Consider the following 25,752-nt stretch of genomic DNA (forward strand, 5'->3'; position numbering starts at 1 on the left):
AACAATAACAGAAGTTTTTTTAGGTGCTCAGACAATTGCTGATCTGTCACTGCTCACTCTACTGGGAAGTTACAGAATTTTGAGACTATCTGTTCTGTACACATGAAAAGCCCCAGCTTAGCGAGACAGAGCTTTTGCTTATATCTAACACTATAGGCAATACATCAGCAAGAATGATTTTGGCATAGCTTTTCAGAACTTCACGCACAAACTTAAAACCTCCAGGTACATTGATATGTGAATAGAATGTGAAATGCTCTCTTTTATTTCCCTGCTATTGCTGCTCAAAGCTGCACTTTATCCCCACATCAGGCAGTGTTTCCAAGGTGAGTAAATACACTTTGTATGAGGCTCCAGTTCACAGCCAACTAACAGGCGCACAAATACAAGATGTGCCAGGCTGTCTATTATGCTTTACTACCCTTGGCGTTCTAGTTTCAGCCACTCATTGCGCACAACCTTTCCCACACATTGAGGAGTTACAACACTTTTTGCATCAGAGCAGAACTAGTTCAAAGATTGGCCAAACCAACAAGTTTTGTAATTGCTTAAAACAGCAAATCCAAGGGCTGAGAATCTTGGCTTTAAGCATTCATTAATCAAGCCTGTTAAATAATTACCTCTTCGCGGCTTCTTGTCAATTGTTCATGACGATAACTGTCCACGACACTGTTCCAAGAGCCATCCTGTGATGACATAGGGGACAAGCCTGCTACACCTCAGCTGGTGGGAAGGACTTCAGCATGTGAGGAATATTTAAGAGAGGAGGATTCCTCCTTGGAAGTAAATGATCACAAGAATAGTTCAAAGTAGGCAAAATCTGAACAGATAGAAGAAGCAGTGAAATCCTCTCTGAACTCTTTTACAGGAAAGTAAGTGGAGTTTCTATATATAAATTTTATGCATTCTTCTAGAACTTTAAATTCCATATCTATGCACAGGTTTGATTTAGATTTATTACCATAAGCACACAATTAAATTTATTACACATTCTTTTTATTACAGAATGTGTTTTTAAGAAAAGCATATTCCTTGCATTAGGAATTGTTGGGTAATGTGCTAATAGGCCAAATGTTTGATCTTTGATTGCAGGTAATATCCTCTGCAGCCTACAAATAATGACTCCCCAGCTGAAGACTCAACTGAACATAACCCCACGACTCATCCAAGGGGATCTGAAAAGCCTGTCTCAGGAAGTGAGATACTTCATTGAAAGCAATGCCAAGCTATGCCAACCTGCTAGAATTCATATCTGTGACGGCTCAGAGGAAGAGAACAAAAACATTCTGGATATCATGGTAGAACAAGGCATGATCAAGAAGCTAAAGAAGTATGAGAACTGGTAAGTAACAGACATATGGAAAAGAAAGTCAGGGTTAGACCTGAGAGAATTGTGGTATATAATTTTCCATGAACATTTATATTTAAAAGGGCATTTCATTTCAACCATGTTCAAAACCCTTTAGTGTTTACTTTCCAGGAGCATTTGAGTACTCAGGAAAAGTGCACTTTATCCTTGAATATTCACCCAATGCTGATTTAAATGGTATTAGTCAATTGGAATATTCACAGTTTACAAATCATTTTTCTATTACATAAATCATCCAATTCAGGAACAAAAAACATATCATGTGACTTGCGTAACACCTTAAGTCTTCAAAATGCTTTGCCAACACAATGGATTAGGTTCTGATCTCACTTAGGCCTTGATCCTGCAAACACTTTCACCTGTATTCAAAGTGTTTACAGGGTCTCCACTTTAGCCAGAAGTGGCTCTATTGATTTCTGTGTAAAACTGGCAAAACTCTCGATTTACACTGGTATAAATCAGAATGAAGTCAAGTCTTACAACTCCTGGTGAGTTATTAACCCCATTTGACTGTTGGTGAAACTTAGGTCAAGAGAGATTAACATGTAACTATACTACGGCTAAATTTCTTAAGTCATGACATGGTCAGTTCATTCTGCAATATTTGTAGCTATTTTGTATGAGATCCTTTATCTGAATAAGCTGTGGCTGTCTGGAAAGATATCTGGACGTTATGGGCTCTGTCACCCTACCCACTATAATGCATTTTACTCTATTGTGCCTTCCCTCTAGGGAAGGATTAAATGTACTCTACTTACCACTTTTTAATGACCAAAACACAATTTCCTGATTTTTTTTTAAATAGTTGGTTGGCTCTCACTGATCCAAGGGATGTGGCAAGAATTGAAAGCAAAACAGTCATTATCACTCAGGAGCAGAGAGATACCATTCCGATCCCTAAAACTGGAACTAGCCAGCTGGGTCACTGGATGTCAGAAGAAGATTTTGAGAAAGCCTTCAATGTCAGATTCCCTGGGTGCATGAAAGGTAAAAAGAAAATTCACATGACACTTTCATCACAATAAAAACACCAGTAATAATAAATAATAATCTAAAAATACAAACACATTTGGCTAAGATTGACAAACTTTGGCACATAAGATTAGGCACCTAACTCATTTAATCAGGCCTTTCAGTCTCAGAGCTCTGCATACACATACGCGGTCATTCTACTACCCATTTTAAAGAAGGACAACTAAAGCTTGGGTGACTTTCCTGAAATCAACAGAGAGTCAGCAGTAGATGGAAAATTGAGGACAGAACCCAAGAATCCTGACTCCTTGGGTCAAATTCTCTTCAATGGAATTCCACCAGTTTATACTAGCAGAGAATTTGGCCCCTTGATCCTTCTGAAACTGCTAGACAATTCTACCTACATGGCACAGCAGCTTTTATAATTTAAAAACACAGAAAACTACTAGTAGTTAAAAACAAAACCTTTTATTCCATAACCTGACAAAAAGGAACACTTCAAATCTATAAATATCCTCTGGAACCACCTTGCAAAAGGTGGAGAGCTTTTAAGGAAGTGAGAAAATGTAAAGGGACAACATACTTTTTAATGATTATTCTAACAATCACTGTTTTTCTTCTTGGTCACATCTCCTTCACGTGGCTCTGCTCCTACTTTGCAGGACGTACAATGTATGTCATCCCTTTTAGTATGGGGCCCATTGGGTCTCCTTTATGCAAGATTGGGATTGAGTTGACAGATTCACCGTATGTGGTGGCCAGCATGAGAATCATGACCCGGATGGGAACAGCCGTCTTGGAAGCCCTGGGGAATGGAGAGTTTGTAAAATGCCTTCATTCGGTTGGGTGCCCTTTCCCAATAAAAAGTAAGTAATGGTATTAACCATTAACTCTGGCTAATTCTCAGACATGTGTGTTGCACCTATCTTGTATCCTTGGCACACTGAAAACGGCCAGTGAAATCAATGGGAGGTTTTGGAGTGTGCAAGAAAAGCAGAGTCAAGTCCAAGGTGAAGGAATTAGGATTTAAGGCCTTTCTAGGGGGCAGATTATTCCCCAGATGCCCACTGCAGGGTTTCTGAAGCATCTGGTACTGGTCAGTGTCAGACACAGGATGCTGACTAGACAAACCTTGGATCTGACCCAGTCTGGTAATTCCTGTATTCACGAGTAGTGCATTGTGTTTTGCAGAACCACTAGTAAACAACTGGCCCTGCAACCCAGATTTGACTCTGATTGCTCAGATTCCTGATCGCAGAGAAATCATCTCATTTGGCAGTGGTTATGGAGGAAACTCCTTGCTGGGGAAAAAGTGCTTTGCCCTCAGGATTGCCAGCAGAATTGCCAAGGAAGAGGGCTGGCTTGCTGAGCACATGCTGGTAAGAGCCGTTAAAATCAGAAGTGCATTTTTTAAAGCAATTAAACCTCAAAACAGCTCAGCGTGAATATGCCATGACTTGATACAGTATTAGTGGAATAACTGTCTGGCATGAATGTTACTGTGACGTGAGATATACATATGTAGAAATAGGGAAGTACTTGTGTTGTTGATCAGTAGAAGAAAATATAAAAATAGGAATCTAAGCAAGATTTCCATCTGCTTGTCTAGACCCTGATCCTGAATTACGTTCCATACAGGCAGACCTCAGTGCCTGTGCAGATCCCATTCACTTCAGTAAGGATACACATGGGAATACGGATCTACATGCATACAACAACTTGCAGGATAGGGTCCATAGTTTGTTAAATTGTCTTTAATATTAAAAGCAGACCTGAAAAAACTCCTGAAAACATGCATTTGCTTTTTCAAATAAATTGCATTTGCCTGTGTTCATGCCCTTCCTGTGTTAACTTTCCACTCTCATTTGAGCAATCAAGTTTCAGTAAAATGGTCCTGCAAAGTGAATTTCCTAGTTGACGTACTTGAGTATTCACGGCAAGGATATTTTACATTCATTCACACACTATTTATGCCAGGTTGACCCACTCAGGGAACTGAAAAATACCACATGGCTTACCTGATCATCCATCAGCTCAGCAACACAAAAATATTCAAAGTCTGAATATTTTTAATCTATTCAAAGTCTGAATATTTTTAATCTATAAAGTAAAGTAAATTGATCTCCCTCACACTCAATCTCCCTCCCTCCCCTTCTCCTCTTCTTAACTCTCCTCTGGCTCTTTCGCTTCACAATAAAAGTTTGCGCTAGTCATTCCTATCATAAAAAACAAAAATTCCAGCTTTGACCCCACTTGCCACTCCAACTACTGCCCCATCTCCCTTCCCCCTTCATCTCTAAGCTCATTGGGTGCACTATGTAACACAATAATAGTGAAGTTTGAGTAAATGTGTGAATAAATTTGAAAAACCTGCAATCTGTCACATGTATTCCACGAGGGGACACTGTCAAATAAAATTCTATCTGCAGCAGATCTAGCATGTTTTATTATTACCATTTACTGGTAATAACACAAGTGCAGGAAAAAATAAGCATATTAAACAGAGACATTTATTTTTCAATAGATCCTGGGTATCACAAACCCAGAAGGTGAGAAGAAGTACTTTACTGCAGCATTCCCCAGTGCATGTGGAAAAACTAACTTGGCTATGATGAACCCAACTCTGCCAGGATGGAAAATTGAGTGTGTTGGGGATGATATTGCCTGGATGAAATTTGATGAGCAAGGTAACTCTTCCTACTTTGAGGCTGAATTGCTCTAGAGACCAGTCCTGCTCTCATCAAAGTCCGTGACCACTTCCCTCTGACTTTGATGGCAGCAGGATCTGGATCCTACTCTGCCGAGAGCTCAAATGGTGAGTTAGGTTTGTATCATTGTTTGGTATCTCTTAAATTCCAGGTAATTTAAGGGCAATCAATCCAGAAAATGGATTTTTTGGAGTTGCTCCTGGGACATCAGTAAAAACAAACCCCAATGCCATAAAGACCATACACAAGAACACTATCTTCACCAATGTAGCAGAAACCAGTGATGGAGGCATATACTGGGAAGGCATTGATGAACCACTTGCACCAGGAGTGACACTGACTTCATGGAAGAACAAGAAGTGGACTCCAGGGAATGGTAACTCTGCATGTTCGGGGGGACTTTTTAAATTTCTCATCACATTTCACGTTAACTCTGCAATCATGAAATATTTTGGTCTGTACAGGGGAGACTTGCGCCCATCCCAATTCTCGATTCTGCACCCCTGCTAGCCAGTGCCCAATCATTGACCCTGCCTGGGAATCTCCAGAAGGAGTGCCGATTGAGGGCATAATATTTGGAGGCCGTAGACCTGCTGGTAAGAGCTGCAATAATGTGTATCAACACCAAAGCCCTAGCCACTGTATGCCTAAAACTGTGCTGGCAACAGGTGGGTTTAAATACGATTTTTGCTACTGTGTTGTCCCTGAGCAGTGAGAGCAGCAAAATAACTAGATTAGTAAACCATATTTTAAGAAGTGGCCTATGATTTTTGGGGGCCCAACACCTTATAATTATCTGTATTATGTTAACACCTAGGGGGCTCAACAAAGATCAGGGCCCCATTGTGCTAGGCATGGCACAGATAGTTAGTAAGATACAGTCCATGCCTCAGAGTCTGGGCTTACAGTGTAGATAGCCCAGACTGAGAAAGGGTGGGAGAAATGAAGTATTATCCCCAATTTATAGATGAGGCTGCCTACTGGACGAAGTTCAATTCAAAATCTGGCCAGAAGAGCAAGAGATGCCCACATTATGACTTTTAGCTCTGTGGCTAGAGCACTCACCTGGGAGGTAGAACACCCAGGTTTGATTCCCTCCTCTGCTTGATTAGGAGAAGCGATTTGTGTCGGGGTCTCCCACCTCTGAAGGGAGCACTCTAAGCACTGAGCTATGGGATATTCTAGGGTGGCGCTTCCTCAAGCTCTCCAATTGAAATTATTCAGTTTGGAAAGCTAATTAAAAAGTGATTGGAGTAGGGGGACTGGACCCTAAATCTCCTACCTTTTAGGTGGGTGTCATAACCATAGACTACAGTATCAGTCTCCCTTTCTCTCTCTCTCTCTCACTCACCGACTCAGAGTATTTATACACAATGGAACAGCTTCAAATACTTAAAGATTCATTGGGCCTGAGAGAAAGAGAGAATTCTACCCTAAATTATTTTCCAATAAGAGAGAGGGGGAAAATGAACTGAATTATATAACAGGAAAAAGAGGGACTGAATTCTATGGTAACGTGCATACTGCAGTACCTCAGGTAGCTAAAGCTGTTATAGCAAAGACTTTTGGACCTTTAATTAGTGAAGCTATTTTGTTCTCTGCAGGTGTGCCTCTAGTATATGAGGCCCTTAGCTGGCAGCATGGTGTATTTATAGGAGCAGCTATGAGATCTGAAGCAACAGCAGCTGCTGAGCACAAAGGTAAATCAAAATCTAATTTGCCTTTCCATATTAAAAGTAGTTCTTTCTGGATACCCAACAGTGATCACCTGTAAATTACTATACACTAAAGTCTGCTTCTTGGGAGTTAATTTTGTGAATTGTGCAGTTTTCAAAATACAAAATATTCTGCTTGGAGCTAAAAAAAAAATTCTAACCCAAAATTCAACACACAACAAAACAATTCCATGTGGGTAATATGGAGCAAGGACAGAGTGTGACCAACAGGATGCCGGAGTCTGAGTTGAAAGACTTGATACTGAGGCATTGTGTGATCTTGGACAAGTCACTGAAATCTTCTGTTTTGCTACAGAGCACATGTTGCATGGGCAATGCAAGCTAGTTTTGGGATGCCCAACTTCAGACACTCAGGGGTGAATTTTCAGAGTTCTGACCATCTTCACCATCCATTAACTTAAACTGGAGTAGACCATGCTTAGTGCCTCTGCAATTCAGGCTCCGAATCAATTTTTGCCTCAGTTTCCCCATTTGTAGGTTGGAGATAATGCTTAACCAGATTCTTAAAGCTCTTCTTGCTGACAGGTTAAAATGCTGTATGAGGCCTAAATATTTTCTTACTTTCCACATACATTCTTTTAACAGGAAAAATCATTATGCATGACCCCTTTGCCATGAGGCCTTTCTTTGGCTACAACTTTGGCAAATATCTTGCCCACTGGCTTAGCATGGCACATCGCCCAGCTGCAAAACTGCCCAAGATCTTCCATGTGAACTGGTTCCGAAAAGACAAGCAAGGAAAATTCCTGTGGCCTGGTTATGGGGAGAACTCCCGTGTGCTGGAATGGATGTTCAACAGAATCCGTGGAGAGGCTGATGCCAAGCGAACTGCTATAGGCTACATCCCTGCTGACACAGCCTTGAACCTGAAAGGCTTAGAAGGCATTGACATGACAGAACTATTTGATATCTCCAAAGAGTTCTGGGAAAAAGAGGTAATGGAAATCAAGAAATATTTTGAAGAGCAAGTTAATGCTGACCTCCCTTATGAAATAGAAAGAGAAGTTCTTGCACTGGAGCAAAGGATAAAACAGCTGTAAAACAGTTCTGAGTCCACACATAATGAAGATGACAAGCACACTTTACTGGAAGCACACTAATACATTGATAGGTAGGGGGGCAATGCTGAAAAATATAAAAATTTTCATTCTAAAAAGGAAAATCAAGGTTGTTAGTCAGCTCGAACTCCTGGACATGCCAGAGGTAACTTCCAGCCCATGGGTTTAGGATTACATGTGCAGATGACCCTTAAGACATCTGAATGATCATTTGCATGCATAATTACTATAATTCTGCACGCAATCACGTGTACAGATTACTTGGATACATTTTTGCATGTGCAATTCTGAAAACACAGACTCCAATGTTTTTGAGAATACCTGTTTCTGTTTTCTGCACGCAATCACGTGTACAGATTACTTAGATACATTTTTGCATGTGCAATTCTGAAAACACAGACTCCAATGTTTTCGAGAATGCCTGTTTCTGTTATAATGAGCATTAAAGACCCAGATGAATTTGTTTTTACTGTAGTGATGTCAGTTACAATAAAGAAAAAAAACCTGTAAGCTGTATATATGTATTATCTAGCTATATTTTCTATCTTTAAAAATATTTGGAAAGATTACTTACCAAAGTGAAAGATTATTTTGTATTACAAATGCATATTTAAAATATTTTTATTTTATGTCTCATATTTCGGTGATTTCCAGATGTTTTGCACAGCCTGTTCTTTAAATCAGTGAAATAAACTTTTTTTTACAGAATATTCTCTCATTTCCTGTATTCTCACTGTCCAGAAAACTGCATGCAAATGTCCTGGGCCTCCACTCATTCTCACTGCGAGGAGGGGTTGTGTTCATGGGAGAGAACTAATCACTAAATAAGTCAGTTTCCCACCCATTACTGAAATATACTTAAAGTCAAAGAATTCCAAGCAATAAGTGGCTTCTGGGAAAGTTTTTTCCTAATCTCCATGACTTAGAGGTTGGTTCATGTGCTGAAGTATGAAGGTGCGTATCTATTCCCCAGCTCCAGGGGGAAGAGGAGCAAAGGTGCTGGTGTGGTATCCAGGGTGCTTTGTGAAGAGTGTTCTGGACTTGTTGGAATGGCTTGTAGGGCTTCAGGAATGGGGAAGAGGGAGGAAGGGGTGCTTCACCCAGCCACTATCCTCCTCACCAAAGTGCTCCCTTCATACCTTCCAGTCCAAACGCATGGCAAGTCCCTGCTCTTTTCCCATTGAATGCTCGGTCACCCTGAATAGGTTGCAAATATTTGTTTAGCAAAAAGAAAACCACTTCTATGGTGTAATTAAACTCTTTATAGACTCTGCTTCCTTGCAAAACAAATAGAGCCAGGGGCTGGTCAACACATGGCCTTGAGAGCTTGCTAGGTGAGGTCACACAGCCTGGAAAACTTTTAACTATCTCTTGGTTGTGTGTTTAGGAATGACCTGAAGCAGGTCACCCATTACAGGGAGTCCTGCTAGAGCAAGGACATCAGGTTCAGATCTGTTGGACTGTAGCACTAGAAATTTCTCTCCCTCCTCTCCTTCCCCCCTCAGTTCTACCTCACCATTCTCCAGGGAATAGGCTTCTGATGACACTACCTAACATGATGCACTGAAAGAAAAACATTCCAATCAATTGTAACAACAGTATTTTAATTGTTGGTGGTTCTCCCCCTCTGCACCCTACTCTCTCCCCGCAAAGAACGTTGCTATTAAATGCTTGGATATGCAAACTATACACTCTTTAAGCAATTACAGAAAATGGGAAAAATATGTCATTAAGGGTATAAACCAGAAAATAATTTTGTATTTGAATCATTCAATACCTGATTTGTATGTGTATATACCCAAACCCATCAGTATCTATGGGTAATGCAATTTACATTTTGAATGATCAAAATGTTTAATATCAGCAGATGAAAATGTTTTTTAAAAAGAGAAAGCAGTGGTTTGAAATTTAGAAATGTAGTCAACCATGCCAGATTATGGTCTCAACTTCTCTCCACCCAACAAATACCATGCTCCATAAATGCAAAATGAATTAGAACAACACACTTTTAAATTGAAATCTGGAAGCTTCTCCGATTTAAAAAAAATAAATAAATCTAGACAAACTAGCAGTTAACTATAAAACCTGGCCTATTAAATGGGCTTCAGAGAAGCGAAGCATTGGCAAGACTAGTGCACGAAACATATAGAACCATAAAGTTTACATCAACTTATATTATTAAATGAACTTTGTATTCTGGACTCTTAGAAGAGATCATTTTGTTAAACTCTCAGGGATATAGCAGTGGCCATCATATGTGTGCATGTGGGGGTGTGGGGGGGAGAGGAAAATGTGAGGCCAAGTTGGTGTAACACAGTGTAGCTCCATCCAAGTCAATGAAGTTACACTGATTTATACCAGCTGGGCTGTGATCTCTTGTTAGGAGCATGGTACCTAGGATCAGGACTCTGCCACAGACTCCGTGTGACCATGGACAAGTCACTTAACCTCCTTGGGCCTCAGTTAACCCCTTTGCAAAATGCTATGCAAAAATACTCACCCCTTTTTGGGGTAAAAGTGGCTTTTCATTAAAACCATTCAAACAATGTACTCTTGGGCATGTTTTTACACAAAAGGAGACTTTTTTTAATGTATTTTGGACAAAAGAAAAAGCAGAGTGGGGCAGAGTTGGGGAGGGAGAAAATGGTGTAGCAGGGGATGAATGCACCTGATGTGGGAAACAAATATTTGCACAAAAATGACAACTTGTGTCCAGCTCTACTTCTGATGTCTCATTAGTAATGAAATCTGCATTCCATTCCAGTGAAGCTCCCATTGGATTCTGCTACTACCACCAAGGTCATGGTAGATTCTCCATCACTAGGAACTTTTAAATCAAGATTGGATGTTTTTTCGAAAAGATCTGCTGAAGTTCAAACAGGAATCATTTTGGGAAACTTCAAGGACATGCGTTATACAGGAAGTCAGATTAGATTATCAGAATAGTCCCTTGTAGCCTTGAAATCTATGAACAAGAATAAGGAGTACGGGTGCAGTGTTTGTAAACTACTTTTGAGGATAAGTCTGCATTGCAAGTAAAGAGAGGAATGTAGCATGGCTAGGCACACCCTTGCTGCCTTTATTCCAGCTAGTACAGGAAACACTAGTAGTGTAGATGTAGCAGCAACCTGAGTACATATGCAGGGTCCCCAGAAGGCTTGTACTCTGGTTGCTAGCCCTTGCTGAAGCCTACTTTACTATTGTTACCTATGCTAGCTAGAGTAAAGCCAGCATGAGTAGCCTACTCATGCTACAATCACACTTTCACTTGCAGTGTGGATATATCCTGAGATACTTGGGCAAAAGGCGCTTCTTTCGAGAAGTAATAGATGCATAGAGATAGGCCTCAGCCACAAAGTTCAGACCCAGATTTTGGTGCCATCTTCCTTAAAGTTTGGGGGCCTCTGAGTCTAGCAGTTTGTTTCAGACCCATTTCTAGGTCAAATTCTTCAATCCTGACCCTGCAAACCCTTTATCTAGTGACAATCCCAACATTAACTTGAATGCACACATCCGATTTCAAAGGGACTCATCAGTAAGCACTTTGTTAAAGAATAAGGGGAAAGAGAATCAGTCAAAGTTTGCACTCCTCCTTACAAAACTCACATTCTTTTCCTTACTTCCAGGAAGGAACAAAATCCAGCTTCAAACCTCTCACATCTCAGTCACAAAAGGCCCAATTTCTTAGGAAGAAAGAAAATTCAGGGAAATGAGACATCTTGTGTTCCAAACCCTTGGCTACCATAGTAACATTATTTATGCCACACTTGCTGCAGCAGAGTCAATTAGCTCCCTAACTGAAAGATAATTACCATAACTGGAGACATACCTGGCTGGGAAAGTGCTGCAACACTGCTTATAAAAGGCAAACTGGAATACTCTGAATTCCAAATGAGTCATCATCAGTGTAGATCATGAACTACTTTCCTGGCAGTGAACTAACCCCCAGAAACACAAAGGGCACATTTTCCAGTTCAGTGTTGACAAACTTTGATCAATGATATTTCAAATACATCCAGATGCCTCTGACAGTTAGAATGCAAAACAGTGCAGTATGAAACATTATTAGTGTTACACGGGATTGTTCAGCCATTGTAGACTTAATATTCAGCCATGAAACTTGGAAGGTACACCACTGCAGTAGAATCACTCTCTATTAATACTATTTAATGTGCAAAATTCAAACCCTATTTGAGCATCCCATGATAATTACTTTCCCACACAAGAATTATGTGTTTTTTATAGTGAAAAATCAGTGCAGAAGATCTCTGGCTTTGTGTGATGAAGCTTTAAGAAACAGTAAATTGTATTCTATTGTACATAGGTTCTTTTACTGCCTTCATGACTCCAGTACCAGAGGACCTTCCAGGAGCACATTAAGTGACGTGACTAACATCTGTCACATCAGGTCACATTCTCCTCTCCTGTTTGCTGTTGATTCCAGAGTGACTCCACCAGAGGTACTCCTGATTTGCACCACATAAGTGAGACCCAATTAAAGTTCTAAGATCCTTTCTGCTTTGCATGGCCTTTTGTCAACAAGTGCACTCACTACTTGTGTACCCTCTTGTGGCTGGTTGTGGCATACAGGGGCAGCTCCAGGCACAAGTGCACCAAGAACATGCCTGGGGCAGCAAGCCGTGGGGGGCGGCCTGCCGGTCGCTGTGAGGGTGGCAGTCAGGTAGCCTTTGGCGGCATGCCTAAAGGAGGTCTGCCGGTTCTGTGGTTTCGGCGGCGGGTACGCTGTAGGCGCGGGACCGGCGGACCTCCTGCAGGCATGCTGCCGAAAGCTGCCTGTCTGCTATGCTTGGGGTGGCAAAATACATAGATCTGGCCCTGGTGGCATAGCAGGGTCTCCTCCTTTCATGCCCCCTGCTGACACTCTGGCACTGTGGTGGTTGGCCTCTTCTTGTGACTTGGCCCTCTGGCCCTGTCATGTGTAGTCCTCCCCTTTTTGAGGTAAATAAACACACAATAAAATAAACCCAAACAAACATGGCTCTTTACCTCCACCCAGGCTCACTCCTCCCCCTGCCCAGGCTGTGGAAGGTTGTCATAGAATCATAGATCATTAGGGTTGGAAGGGACCTCAAGAGATCATCTAAGTCCAACCCCCTGCTCAAAGCAGGATCAATCCCAAATGACCCCCCCCCAAGTATTGGGCTCACAACCCTGGGTTTAGCAGGCCAATGCTCAAACCACTGAGCTGTCCCTCCCCACTCCCTCTGCTCTTTCGTAGCGTGACAGCTCCCAGAGCTTTTCCTTCCTTGTGTCAGGCTGTTTCCATATTACCTTTTCCAGAGGCCAGTAGGGGAACCCAGTCCCTCCCTCTCCTCTGGGATCCAGTCCAGGGATCCTGTGGTATGCAGGGTCCGCTCTCCCAGATTCCTCACAGCTTCCCTGGCCTTCCTTCAGACACATCCCATGGTGCTTCCCTGGCTTTACGGTACATCTGCCTCTCCCTAAGCTTTTCCTCCCCTCTCTGTTAACCGGAGTGTTCTCTCTCCCCACCATCTCCCTGCAGCTTCCTTCTCATCTGGGCTTCCTCCCTTTATGCTCACTACCAGCTTCTCACCCAGCAGGGCCTCATCTTTAATTGGAACTTGCTCACCCTCCTGGTGCAACCAGGCACACTAACTGCTCTCTCACTGAACTCTTTCAATATCTCTGTGGGCACTCACCCGCCACACCATTAAACTGTTCAGGTGGATACTCTTCCGGTGGAAACTCTCTCTATGGGCAGTTTATTCTCAAAATGCTCCCTGTGGGTTTTTTGACACCTCCCTCTGGTGACGGCATTGTCCCATATCTGCAATTGCTGTGTTCCACAGTAAAAAATCCGAGGGCTTGCCTAGGTGTCTTGGTGAGGGTTTGTAAACATGTGAAACAAGAGATTTCTATTCAGGATAAACTGTCCTGTCCTGCGATCCCTTCCAACATGTTACAACAAAACCAAAAGGTGGAAAGTCTATCTGTTTTCTTTCTCCCTAGAGGAGTTATCGAAGTTCCTGGGTTGTTTTGATTCCACCCTCATGGCCTTTCACCCAGTGAAGCAAACCTTGCGTAAAGCTGCTGTTTTTTTACTGAGCTATTGCTCACTTCAGAGTAACTGTTTTTTTCTTTGAAAGCATCACAACAACACTTCACAGGCTGAGAGACTGAACAAAGGCATCGAGGGGGCCCCCACAGCTCTTCCCCACAGATAATATCTGAAACCTGCTGTTTCCTAGCAAACCAGGCTCTATTTCTATGGAGAACAGCTTCTAGGCCCACGCAGATAACATATCTTACTCTTGCTTTAATTACACAGCTAATTTTTGAAAATGGCTTTAAAACTAGTTAGAGTAACAGTCTGAGCCCCCTCCTCACCCCCATCTCCTCAGTAAAACCATACGAAGCTCTTGTAATCATGATGTAGGCTCACTCAGACACAGCACATGGTAATCAAGCCTATGTAAGTGCTGAACGGCTGTAAAGGCAGAGAGCACGACAAACCCCATTTTAGCCACAGGAAACAAACTTCTTATTTCGCTGTGTGTTCCTAAATAGCTGAGAACCTTCCCACCATGTTTTATAGCTTTCAAATTCCTGGGGGTAGATCTCAACAGCAGTTAAACCCCAGCAGTATTTAAACAAGCCCAGAGATTAAGCTAACCTTATGTTACATGTGACAAGAGATTGTCCAGTTGGTCCAGAAGGCCATGTCACCACCTTTTGGAAATTGTAGGAGAGACAAGGAGGCAAACTCTAGCCCGTCATGGAAACAGAACCACCATGGGTGCCCACGTATGCTCAGGGCCGGCTCCAGGCACCAGCATCCCAAGCAGGTGCTTGGGGTGGCAATCTGCAAGGGGCAGCACTCCCTGTGTTTTTGCCCCAAGCAGGGCAAACCATTTAGGCAAACTAGGCAGCCACCTAGGGCGCCTCTTGGTTGGGGGTGCCTAAAAGTCCCCTCAGACGAGGAGGTGGAGTGGAGGTGAGCTGGGGGGGGCGCATGGGGAGGGCTGCCTGCAGTAACGGGGGGGGCGGTGCACAGGGGAACAGCTCCCCGCCTCAGTTTACCTCCACTCTGCTGAGCACACAGCCCAGCTCTAAGTCTCCTCCAATCAGCGCCACAAGTCTGGGCAGGGAGGAGAATTAGAGCCACGCTGGCGTGCTCAGTGGAAGAGGTGGAGCCGAGGTGATCTGGGGCAGGCTACCCAGGCAGGGTTAGCTTCCGCGGGGGGAGGACTCCCAGGCAGGGTTAGCTGCCATGGCGGGGGTGGGGGAGTCTCCGCAGGCAGGGTTAGCTGCCATGGTGGGGGAAGTCTCCCCAGGCAGGGTTAGCTGCCATGGGGGGACGGGGGAGTCTCCCTGGGTGGGGTTAGTTGCCGTGGGGGATGGGGGGAGAGGAGTTAGCTGTTGCGGTGTGAGGGGTAGCTGCTGCGGGGGGGGGATCCCTGGGTGGGGGGCTGAGATAGCTGCTGTGGGGGGACGGGATTAGCTGGGTGTGGGGTGCAAGGTGGAAGTTTCGCCTAGGGCGCGAAACTTCCTTGCACTGGCCCTGGCCCCAAGCAGCATGCGAATTGCCGTGGGATGGCGGGGGCAGTCCGTGTGCCGTTAGGGCAGCACACGCGTTTCCGCAGCCGCAGCAATTCGGTGGCAGCCTCCACATTCATCTGTCCGCGGGGTCACAGCTTCTGTCTTCCGGCTGAAGACAGAAGCTGCCTCCGAATTGCCACCACCGCAGAAATGTGCCTGCCGCCCTAACTGCACACGGACTGCCCTCGCCGTCCTGTGGCAATTCGGCGCACTGCTTGGGGCGGCAAAAACAGTAGAGCTGGTCCTGCATATGCTGCGAAAGTTGTGTTAGACTGCGTATATATTCTCAAAACTATTGAACACAGTCCCGCCCTCAAGCAAACAATTCCTAAAATAGGAATAATTTGGCTAATAATAGGCTAAAATAGGAATAATTTGGCTAATAATAGGCTAAAACAGGAATAATTTGTATGTATTTTCATGCATAAGAAGGAGGGCTGGGTGAGAGAGAATACATGAAAAATTCTCTGGTGGGTATGTACTTTCTGGCAGGCATCTCTGTGCAGAGCCCTGGTACAATGTGACACCACCAGTGGGCCCAGAGCAAACCTAAGACTCTAATCCATTTGAGGAGTTTTGCTAACATAAACACTTGTGCAATTTAAAAGCCACAGGAGAGGCCAAAGTATGTTTTGACTCTGGAGCAATTCTTTTGGGATTTATAGTACATTTCACTGTGTCTTCTCATTCAGCTCTATATTTTAATCCTACTTGTGTTCCAGCAAAAATGAATGGTAAATGTTCAGAAAAACGTGTGCCTTTCCCTACAGCTCCTCCAGGTCTGTTGAACTGAGCCAGACAAGGCTGTACTTGCTTTCCAGCTGAAATCACTGGAAAAATATGAAGACTATATAGTGAGTTCACTAAGGGTCCATGGTTGATCATGTTGAAGATAATGTCAAAACTCCAACTGAAATCAATGAGACCAAGATTTGGGCATAAGAGAGAAGAAACCAGGTTCTATGATGAGGTTTGTTTGGGGAATTTTTGTATGTTTAGTCTGTTTCTGGCTTTCAAATTGGAAATCTACCAACATTTCCCTGTGCCTCCATACGCAGCCAATCAGGACCGGCGCTAGAGTTTTTCGTGCCCTAGGCACACGGCCATTTTGCCGCCCCGCGCATTGGTCCCGTGGCTCCGGTGGAGCTGCCGCAGCCATTTCTGCAGAGGGTCCGTTGGTCCGCGGCGCTGGTGGAGCTGCCGCAGCTGTGCTGCGGGAGGTCCACCGGAGCTACACGGGACCAGCGGACAGTCCGCAGGCATGCCTGCGGCAGCTCCACCACAGCCGCGGACCAACGGACCCTCCACAGGCATGACTGCGGCAGGTCCACCGGAGCCGCCTGCTGTCCCCCCCCTCGCGGCAAAATGCCGCCCCCCCGAAAATCCTGGCACCCTAGACTATTGCCTAGTTCACCTCAATGGAAGTGCTGGCCCTGCAGCCAATGGAAACAAGAAGATATGGATTAAACTAGAGCATCGGCTGAAAAACACACACAAACATTTATGAAATGGCTGGGAGGCTCAAAGAAGAAATGCACTCGCCTCTTGCTGCTGGAGGGTGGAAGCAGGACAGAGATTTGATGGTCTCATCTTGATCCCTAAAAATCGCCACAAAGTTTGGCCTAATTCACTCCATGATTGACCATTTGTGCTCAGGAAAACCCCACGTTGCCACTAGCAGTGGTATTGCTGGGTCAAGGACTAGTTGTATTGAGAGACCTATACAGGGCAGATACAGACAACTGCCTGCACCTTTGCCTAATTCCAGAAGTTCTACTACCCATTTTCATAAGCACCATTGTTGCTTTTTTTTTTTTTAATAGTCTGCTCATCCCCTTCAGCTAACTGCAGAAGAGGTTCAAGGAAGATTTCTGCAGAAAATAAATTCTTGGCAAAATAATGATTGCTGTTAGGAAGAAGAAGCCACCATACTAATCTTGTTAGGGACTTCAAGCAGGAACTTACAAAATATGCACAGCAGAGATAAGCTAAAAAAGCAACAATATCCAGGAAGAAAAGGCAGCCTATCCAGCTGGCTGAGACTCTAATTCCAATCAATGACAGACCCCTGGGGCAGCTCCAAAGCCACTTAGCACAACCGTGGAGCTCAGCCAGGAGGCAGCTGCTGGCACTGAGAGAACGTGTCTGGCCATTCCAGATCTGAATTCTGTAATTTGCTGGCGAAACAGACATGGCTAGAACTGCAACTTTCTGGAACTTTTGGGTGCTAGCAGACTGTCACAGGACTGCATGCCCCCGCTCTGTAATACTTTCAGAAAAGGATACCCTTTGGAACTAATGTGACACCACGATACTGCAATAATATCACTTGAGTGACCTCTGTGAGCGGTGAGGAGAATGTGTGTGTATAGGAAGGGGGGGAAGAAGCAGTGCCTCTGTAAATGACATGGGTGCTAACATGTTTCCAATGCAGCTTAGCAAGGGTGCCTGTATCGAATGTCTCTGCCTAGTCCAGGCTTCAGTGGATCCATATTCAGAAATTTCTGTATCTTCAAGTAGCTGGCCTGAAAGTCAGCTCTGTGCAGAGCATCAGCACAAGGCCCACGTGCCATGTGGGTCCTGACTCAGAGTTATGTCTTAAGTGGTGGATAGGCTTCATGCTGCTTCTTTCGCACGGGGGTGAATTTCCCATGATAGTTGGCAAGGCACAACACCCAGCAGCAGAGGTCAAAATTGCCCACCTCTGCCTGTCAGATCACCTTAACATTATTTGATAAAAAGGAGTGGTTCGAAAGAACAGGCAGAATGTGAACAAAAGGAAACAGCAAGATATACCAAGTGTTGGCAGAGCATGGACTGAAAAACACTTGGACACAGGCTGCCCAATGGAAGATGTAGAAAACGAGCCCATGTGAGCAGGTAGATGGATATATTCTAAGGCCACAAGGAACCTTCGTTCTCATATAGTCTGACCTCCTGCATGACACAGGCCATAGGACTTCCTGGAATTAATTTCTGTTTGAACAAGAGCATAACTTTTAGAAAACCATCCAGTTGCATTGATCATCCTGGTGAGAGAGCAATCGCCCCAAAGAAAATCAAAAAGAACCATTTGCACTGTCATAGCACCTCTCACCAGAGGTCCTTTTCAGGTGTTTTGCAAACAATAGGCCTAATTCAAAAACCCATGTAAATCAATGGGAGACTTTCCACTGACTTCAGTGGGCTTTGGATCAGGCCCATTACGCCTCACAACAATGCTGTGATGTAGGTAAGGATTGCCCTTATTTATTCTGAGGCACAGACAGGTGAATAAATGCATCCAACTGACTCAGCAAGAGAGCACGGAAGCAAACTCAGAAATCCCAACTCTCTGCCCTCCGCTTGCCCCCAGAGCTGTGAGAAGAGGGAGCCAACAGGTAGTAAGCGTGGAAGATAACACCGAGAAAGAGGAAAATCTAGGTTATTCATATTTATGTTAATGTGGAACTCGAAGGTTCCTCACTGGGATCAGGGCCTTGGAATGCTACCGTAATATCCATATAACAATCATAGTCACTGTAAAAACACATGATAATGCAGCCCCTGATCTGCAGTGTTTACAGCCCATGACATAGAAGTTAGAAGATCCTTCTTCTAGTGCAAGCTCACCTATTGCTGGGGACAGCTTCTAACCCCCCTATTTCAGTGAAACATCTGGCAAGCACAGTCCACACTGATGGAAGAGCAGAGAAGTCAGAAAAGGACCTGTCCTTAGAGATGATGACGACGTCATGTTATTTGATCTACAAATTATTGGATGAAAAGCAACCTGTGTCCTAAGATTAATGACCAGCAGAAAGGTATTTATGGGGGCATTCATACAACTGCCTGCAGAAATTAATCACTTACAATGAGATGAGGAATATTTCTTTGGAGAAATACGACAGCTGAAACTTCACTGTAGTAAAGCAATTAATGAATGCATTGTAACAGACCCAAATGCAATCAGTCCCATTTCAGGGCTGCTGGGACCTTCTCCGATTTCTCTTCTCTCCCCCTTGCTCTGCTTATTGTTTGCTTTATTATTAATCTTACCTAATTTGAAAATGGGAAATTGATTTCTTATGTATCCATTACAAAGCCAAATAATTTCTTTATTACAAGAAGGCTTACATTTCATAAGCACGTCATGGAAAATTAAAGCCATTCCTGTTGCTTTGATGAAATAATGGAAAGAGGGTTGGCTGCTGTTGGCCCTCATGCAGCCTGCATTGCAAGTTAACTCTTTGCAAGCATCCAGATTCAGGACAGCTGGCTGGCTGGCTTTTCAGTTTGCAAGTGCTTTCATCCTCTTTTCAATCCTTTGGTTCCGTTGTAAGCATTCAGAGCGTGTCAGTCTGCTAACCTATGTGGGGCTGTAATTCAAGAGGAATGTAGTTCCTCTAATCAAGGTAAATTAATCATTTAAATTACTGCATGTAGTCACTATTGTTTTATCAATAAAAATTTGCAAGTGTGATTGCCTGCACAAACAGGTACACTGTTATTAAGTATATATATTGCAGTAGCATGCAAAGACCTCAGCCAGGACCTTGGAACTATTGTGCAAGGTATGGTATAAACACAAAGATATAGTTCCTGCCATGCAGCATACAATTTAATAAGAGTCTTAAATCTAAGTGGCACAGTGCTAGCTCTTAAAAAACAAGTGTTTCCTGTACCATAGTGTTAATGACACATCATGGGTTGTACGAATTCTAAGGATAGGAAATGCTGTAGTAAAATCAATGCCACAGTGTGGTAAGGTTTATTTTTAAGGGGGAAGCACTCTCTCTCTGTGTTGTAAAGTACCTACTTTTCACAGCAAATATAGGATCTGCCAGCAGGTACATACCTTAACTCTGTTATTAATCAGGAACCTAATGTAACCTGGGGGTAGATCATGAATTAAAATGGAACCCAGTGTGTGTGTTGTGGAGCTGTCTCCATAAACCGTTTGACAAACTTTGCCCTTAGAAACTGACAGGACATTGTTCCACTGAAAGATAACTCATAAGAACTACACTGGGCAGAGTGTTACAGTGCCATAGGCTTGCAAAGGTCATTGAGTACTCCACTAATATGCTGATCCCTAGGACTTCTAGCCAGTGAAACAAAACATCTTCCATTTGCTTGTCTGAAAGGAAAAGACCAGTGAGCTAGTACCATGCAATATATTAGGAATTGCATGTTGTTTTTTTTAATAATGTTGTATAGGAGCAATCATGTAAATATGGTGCCTGAGTATGTTATTAAAATTGTCCAAACCTACTGTTACAAGTCATGGGTGTGCAAACTCCACGAGGATCAAAAATTATACAAGGTGTTACAAATGCAGAGTAGCTGCACCTCTGATCCCTTCTCCAGTCTCTCTGACCGTACCCCCTCAAGTATGAGGCCTCATACTTTTACCTTCCTGAAGTGAAATCACGTTTCTCCCACTCTTAAACTGGATCCCTGGCTACAAACATGTGGATCAATCATGTTTATCCCAGAAGGTCTGACTGGGTTCAGGTACCTATGATTTTTCCCCTTGGGAGTTTGCGACCAACTGTATATACATTCACCCAAACCAGTCATCTCAAGGCTAAGTATTGTTTAATCTTAATAGCAGGAACAACGCATAAGTGAAAAGAATGTTTAAAACAGTAAAGAGTCCACATTCAGCTGTATCTTACCCCTACCCCATTGCAAAGGAAGTTTAGGACATTGTAGATTCTTTATACACCCCCCTACTCCATGGGTGTGAGTTCATGTCTTTTCAATGCTTTATGGTCCTTTTGAGCAGTTGGTTTTCACCACTGGCAGAACAAGTTTTATAACTTGGCTGGAGCCAAGGAAGTGGGCGCTTTCTCTGTTTACTCATTGTCTCTTAAGTCCCCTGAAGATTTTACCTGGAGATGTTTTACTGGAAGCCATTATTTTCCCTTCCTGCTCGAATTAGAGCCCCACATAGGTTAGCAGACTGACACACTCTGAATGCTTACAACGGAACCAAATGGGCCTCCCTAACATGGCGTTGTCCAAGCTACTTCGGGACTGAGGGTCCGTTGCAGGAGAATCAGGCTGTAACATGGGAGAGACAGCTGGAGCCAATGCTCTTCCAGCCATGATGGAGATGAGTCGCTCGTTCTCTCTGTTAAGCTCTGTCCTCCTCCCTTAGCCACCTTTCCTGTTCCAGAAACTGTTTTGCAAGTGCCTGCTCCTTTGCTGAACCCATGCCCTCCAGCTGTCTGGCGAGCCGCAGCATTTCTTCCTGCCTCTTGATGTGCTGGGATTGGGTTGAGAATCCATGAGGGAATTACCAGGATGCTGCATTAGCTTACACATGGCTTACCCCATTATGGCTGCATGCAAACATGCAGAACTCCACAGCCTTCCTCCACCCTGCTCACAGCACATTTCTGGGCAAAAATAGACACCACAGTCATACCTGGGAAAAATGATTTTGTCACCTGCAGACTGCATAGACTACTTCTAACTGAAATGGACTAGATTTTAAAATAGAATAGTGTCAGACTCACACTGACTTCACTGTTTCCAGGTGGCTCCATAGACCGCTGAGTGATTACAGAGTGGCAAACTTAAAGCCTTTATTACTTTAAGGAAAACAGGAATGATCCTAGCAGACATCTGTGCCTTTCCAGTAAAAATACTCTTTGAAGTTGCTGTTTACTATTTGCATTTCCCAGTCACCATTTTGAATTCCACATGAAGGAGGGAAGAGACAGTGAAGGGTTGCCAATGTGCTGGGATACAGTCCGCCATTAGCAGATACGCACTGATAGCTGAGGCTTCTCATAATTTTTGCAGTGGTTCCTAGAGCAGAAATCCCTCCCATTACTGTAGTAATAAACTTTAAATTGGAGGCAGAAACTTACCAGGTTCATGGGCAGCTTCTGTCTCCTCCGGGTTTGTTGCAGGTTCAGCAGCGGGGTGTTTCCTGGGGGCACATCAAACAGCTCCTCTGAGCATGGACCCAGAATTTGCCATTGATCCTGTTCCATGGCCTGGTCTGGAACAGGTTTCAGTAACAGAGTCATTTCATGGTCCCCTTGCAGAATGTGCTACTGGCTCCCATCAGTCCCCATACTGGGTTCTGGGGCCAGCAGGCTACCATACCTGCTGACCAGATTATCATGCACCATGATGGAGTTTGACCAGGTGGGTGCAGAGCCCAATACCAGGTCAAACTCCTCATAAAATAGACATGAAGTCAATGAGTTGCCTGTGGTGCAGTTCTGCTCTATGGTCTTCCAGCACTTGCTCTTCAGCCTCTTAATCCACTCCCTGCAATAATCATCAGTCTGGAAAATGTGCTGTGTTGCCAACTTTTTAGCTATTGCTGGTATGTGTGGTCGTTCTTGGTACTTTTGCTAAAGTCCCCAGTTTTACTGGCCTCGCACAAGAGATTTGCCAACATTTGGCTGTGCTCCATGATCATGAAGCAGCATGCTTTGCAAAAGGCTTGTTCTGTTTGGTCTCCATTGCAAACACAGACACTCTCTGATGGTGTGTTTGCAGCTCAGTAGTCAGAAGACACGGGAAGGGTTAATGCTGACTCACTGCAGTGCCACTGCATGCTGACGGGGGGTGGCTTTTGTTTTCAGCTGAGTCGAATGGAGATTGTTGGGATAGAGAGGACAAAGGAAGTTGGCCCATGGGATTGTGGGATACTTTTGGTGGACTCCCAGGACATGAGTCAAGTGGGGCTGCGCCTACACTGCAAAGCAATAGGGCTCGAATGTGGGTCATGGCTTGACCTGTTCTTGAACCCTCCAGCCCTCCAGGGTCCTACAACCCCAAGTCTGAGAGAGTTGTGTTTCGGGGGTTGGAGCTCGAGCCTGGGTTGTAGCCTGGGCTTACACTACAATGTAGACATACCCTAAGCCTCTAATCAGATTGATTAGCTCAGCATTAATTTCAAATAGCTTTTGGCAGTCCTCTTATTTATTCTCCTTTGTGCTCTATGAGTGAGCGTTCTAGTGCAAGGAAAGGCATTTTGCATGGCTAGCAATCGACCTCCAATCTTTCTGTTCAGATTCAGATCTGAACTTTGCAACAAGGGATACAACATCCTCTAAGGTCTGATAAGCAGGGCAGTAAACAGGATCCTAAAATAACTCCTATGTGTATGAAGAAAGTGATTTTGTTTAGATATATACAGTATGCTTCCATCCAAGGGCTAATGGCTAGTCCAAAGGTAGGTGAGCAGAAAATATTTCCAACCATATTGGTCCTTGAGAACAAGTAGATAAGGCTGATAACATGGTAAGTGAAATTCTTGTGCAAAATACTACTGTCAAAGGTTGGTCAGTTATAGCAAACATATTTGCTAATTTGTTGATTATTATTATGTGTATTACAGTAACACCAATAGGCCCCAGCTAAAATCAAAGCCTCATTGTGCTAGAATAGATATTGTACAAACACCTAATAAAAAACAGCCCTTTCCCCAAAAAGCTTAGGTTCAGTTATTCAAAGGTATTTAGGCTCCTAAAGATCTGACCTTTGAGGATCTGGGCCTTATCGTCTAAATCAATGGTGGGCAACCTGCAGCCCATAGGCCAGACGCGGCCTATCAGGGTAATCCGCTGGCAGGCCGCGAGACAGTTTGTTTACACTGACCGTCCGCAGGCCCGGCTGCCAGCAGGTCCCAGTGGCTATGGTTCACCATTCCCAGCCAATGGGAGCTGCGGGAAGCAACAGTCAGTACGTCCCTACGGCCCGCACCATTTCCCACAGCTCCCATTGGCTGGGAATAGCAAACTGCAGCCACTGGGAGCTGCGGGCGGCTGGGCCTGTGGACGATCACTGTAAACAAACTGTCTCACAGCCCTCCAGCGGGTTACCCTGATGGGCTGCAGGCTGCCCACCACTGGTCTAAATGGATCAGAGAGACAAAGGGTGGGATGGAAGATTGAGAGATGCCAAAGGTCACTGAGCATGGAGGTGACCCAGCTAGACTTGGAACACAGGTCTCTTGACTCCCAGTCCAGTGCACTATGATCCAGAGCCAGCCTTTGGGGTGGGCTGTCCAGGCCCCCATCCAGGGTGACCCACCAAAGAGGGCGCTGTGCACAGAGTTTGGATTCTCATCTGGCCTGCTGAGAGCCAGCTGGCATGACGGAGGCATCAGGCAGGCAGATGAACTGGGAAAGAATTGAACTCCCTTGTTTCAACATTTGTAATTTTAAATAATTATCCACAAGAATTAAAAACAACAAAACAAAACAAGACTAAGGAAATGAAGTGATATAATCCCATCAATCCACAGCAATGGTTCCCAAACTGGGGTTCATGAACCTGGGGGGTTGCGAAATGTTACAGGGGGTTCTCAGGAAAAAAACTTCCTAATGGCGGACAGAACTGTCCCGAGGGCTCTTGGGCAGCACAGGGCCAGCAGCCCGGAGCTCCTGGACTTCCAAGAGCTATGCAGATCAAAGCAAGCATATCTATCACACTGAGGAGATTTAAACTTCAAGACTCCTTTTAAGAAATGGAAAGGGAGGTGGATATTTTTTGCTGTTTTTAAAATTAAATAGGCAGCTAGTATTGTTTTTAAAATTATTATGAAGAACAAGTTTAAGCTTTGTTGTACCGTGCGTTGTTTGCCTGGACTGCTCAAGAGCTGAATGCTTGTGTAGGAAGAACTCTTTGAGTTGGCTTCTTAAATACTTTCCTGCTGTTTCACATCTGATACTCCGTGACGAAACATAGGAGCCTTGTCTTATAACAGGCTTATTCAAAGTGATACAAGCTACGAAAGTGAGATCTTGGAAGAGTGTTGCCATTTTCATAATGTAATAAAAATACTGTAATGATAAATAATAATTAATAATTAATAGAGTGTAATAAATAGTGTCTCATATAAACAAATGTTATATTCCCAAGATCACTGCTTTTATAATTTATACTCAGGTAAAGGAGAAAATTCCTGGAAATATTCATTTTTTTAGGAGGGGGTTCTTGAGACTTGACATTTTAGTGAAAGGGGTTCACAGGTTGTTAAAGTTTGGGAACCACTAATCCACAGGAATAGCCCTGATGAGCTGGCCCTGCAAGCAGAATTTCTGAAAGAGAATCTCCCTCAGCCCTTTTAGACAAAGATTCATTAATAACTGTAGAATTTAATAAGAACAACTGTAAAGGCCTTATTATTAAATTGCTCTGACTCTAGTTCCTTAATGTTCTTTCTTTATTCAATTAAATTTTTTCCCTATTAATTCCCCCCCCCCTTTTTTTTTTTTTTTTTTTTTACCTCTGGGACCTTAACAAATTGTCTGATTTGGATTAAATAGGCCAAAATGGGAATCAAGTCCTGGTAGGGCCAAAACGTTACTTTC

The 25,752-nt window shown here is 43.7% G+C and overlaps 2 protein-coding genes across 2 annotated transcripts in view; one reads left to right on the forward strand and one right to left on the reverse strand.

The window, feature by feature from the left end:
• CTCFL (CCCTC-binding factor like) overlaps positions 1-25,752 on the reverse strand; it is a 92,204-nt gene that overhangs the window by 39,833 nt on the left and 26,619 nt on the right. The gene's annotated exons all lie outside the window — the stretch shown is intronic.
• Positions 485-8,169, forward strand: PCK1 (phosphoenolpyruvate carboxykinase 1). The gene is made up of 10 exons (XM_050918201.1): positions 485-872; positions 1,093-1,342; positions 2,175-2,356; positions 3,004-3,207; positions 3,533-3,720; positions 4,866-5,028; positions 5,201-5,425; positions 5,514-5,645; positions 6,654-6,749; positions 7,371-8,169. The coding sequence occupies exons 2-10, from the start codon at positions 1,119-1,121 to the stop codon at positions 7,823-7,825; spliced, it is 1,869 nt and encodes a 622-aa protein (XP_050774158.1). The 5' UTR covers positions 485-872; positions 1,093-1,118; the 3' UTR covers positions 7,826-8,169.

Source organism: Gopherus flavomarginatus, chromosome 11 (genome assembly GCF_025201925.1).
Source record: "Gopherus flavomarginatus isolate rGopFla2 chromosome 11, rGopFla2.mat.asm, whole genome shotgun sequence".
Lineage (NCBI taxonomy): Eukaryota > Metazoa > Chordata > Testudines > Testudinidae > Gopherus > Gopherus flavomarginatus.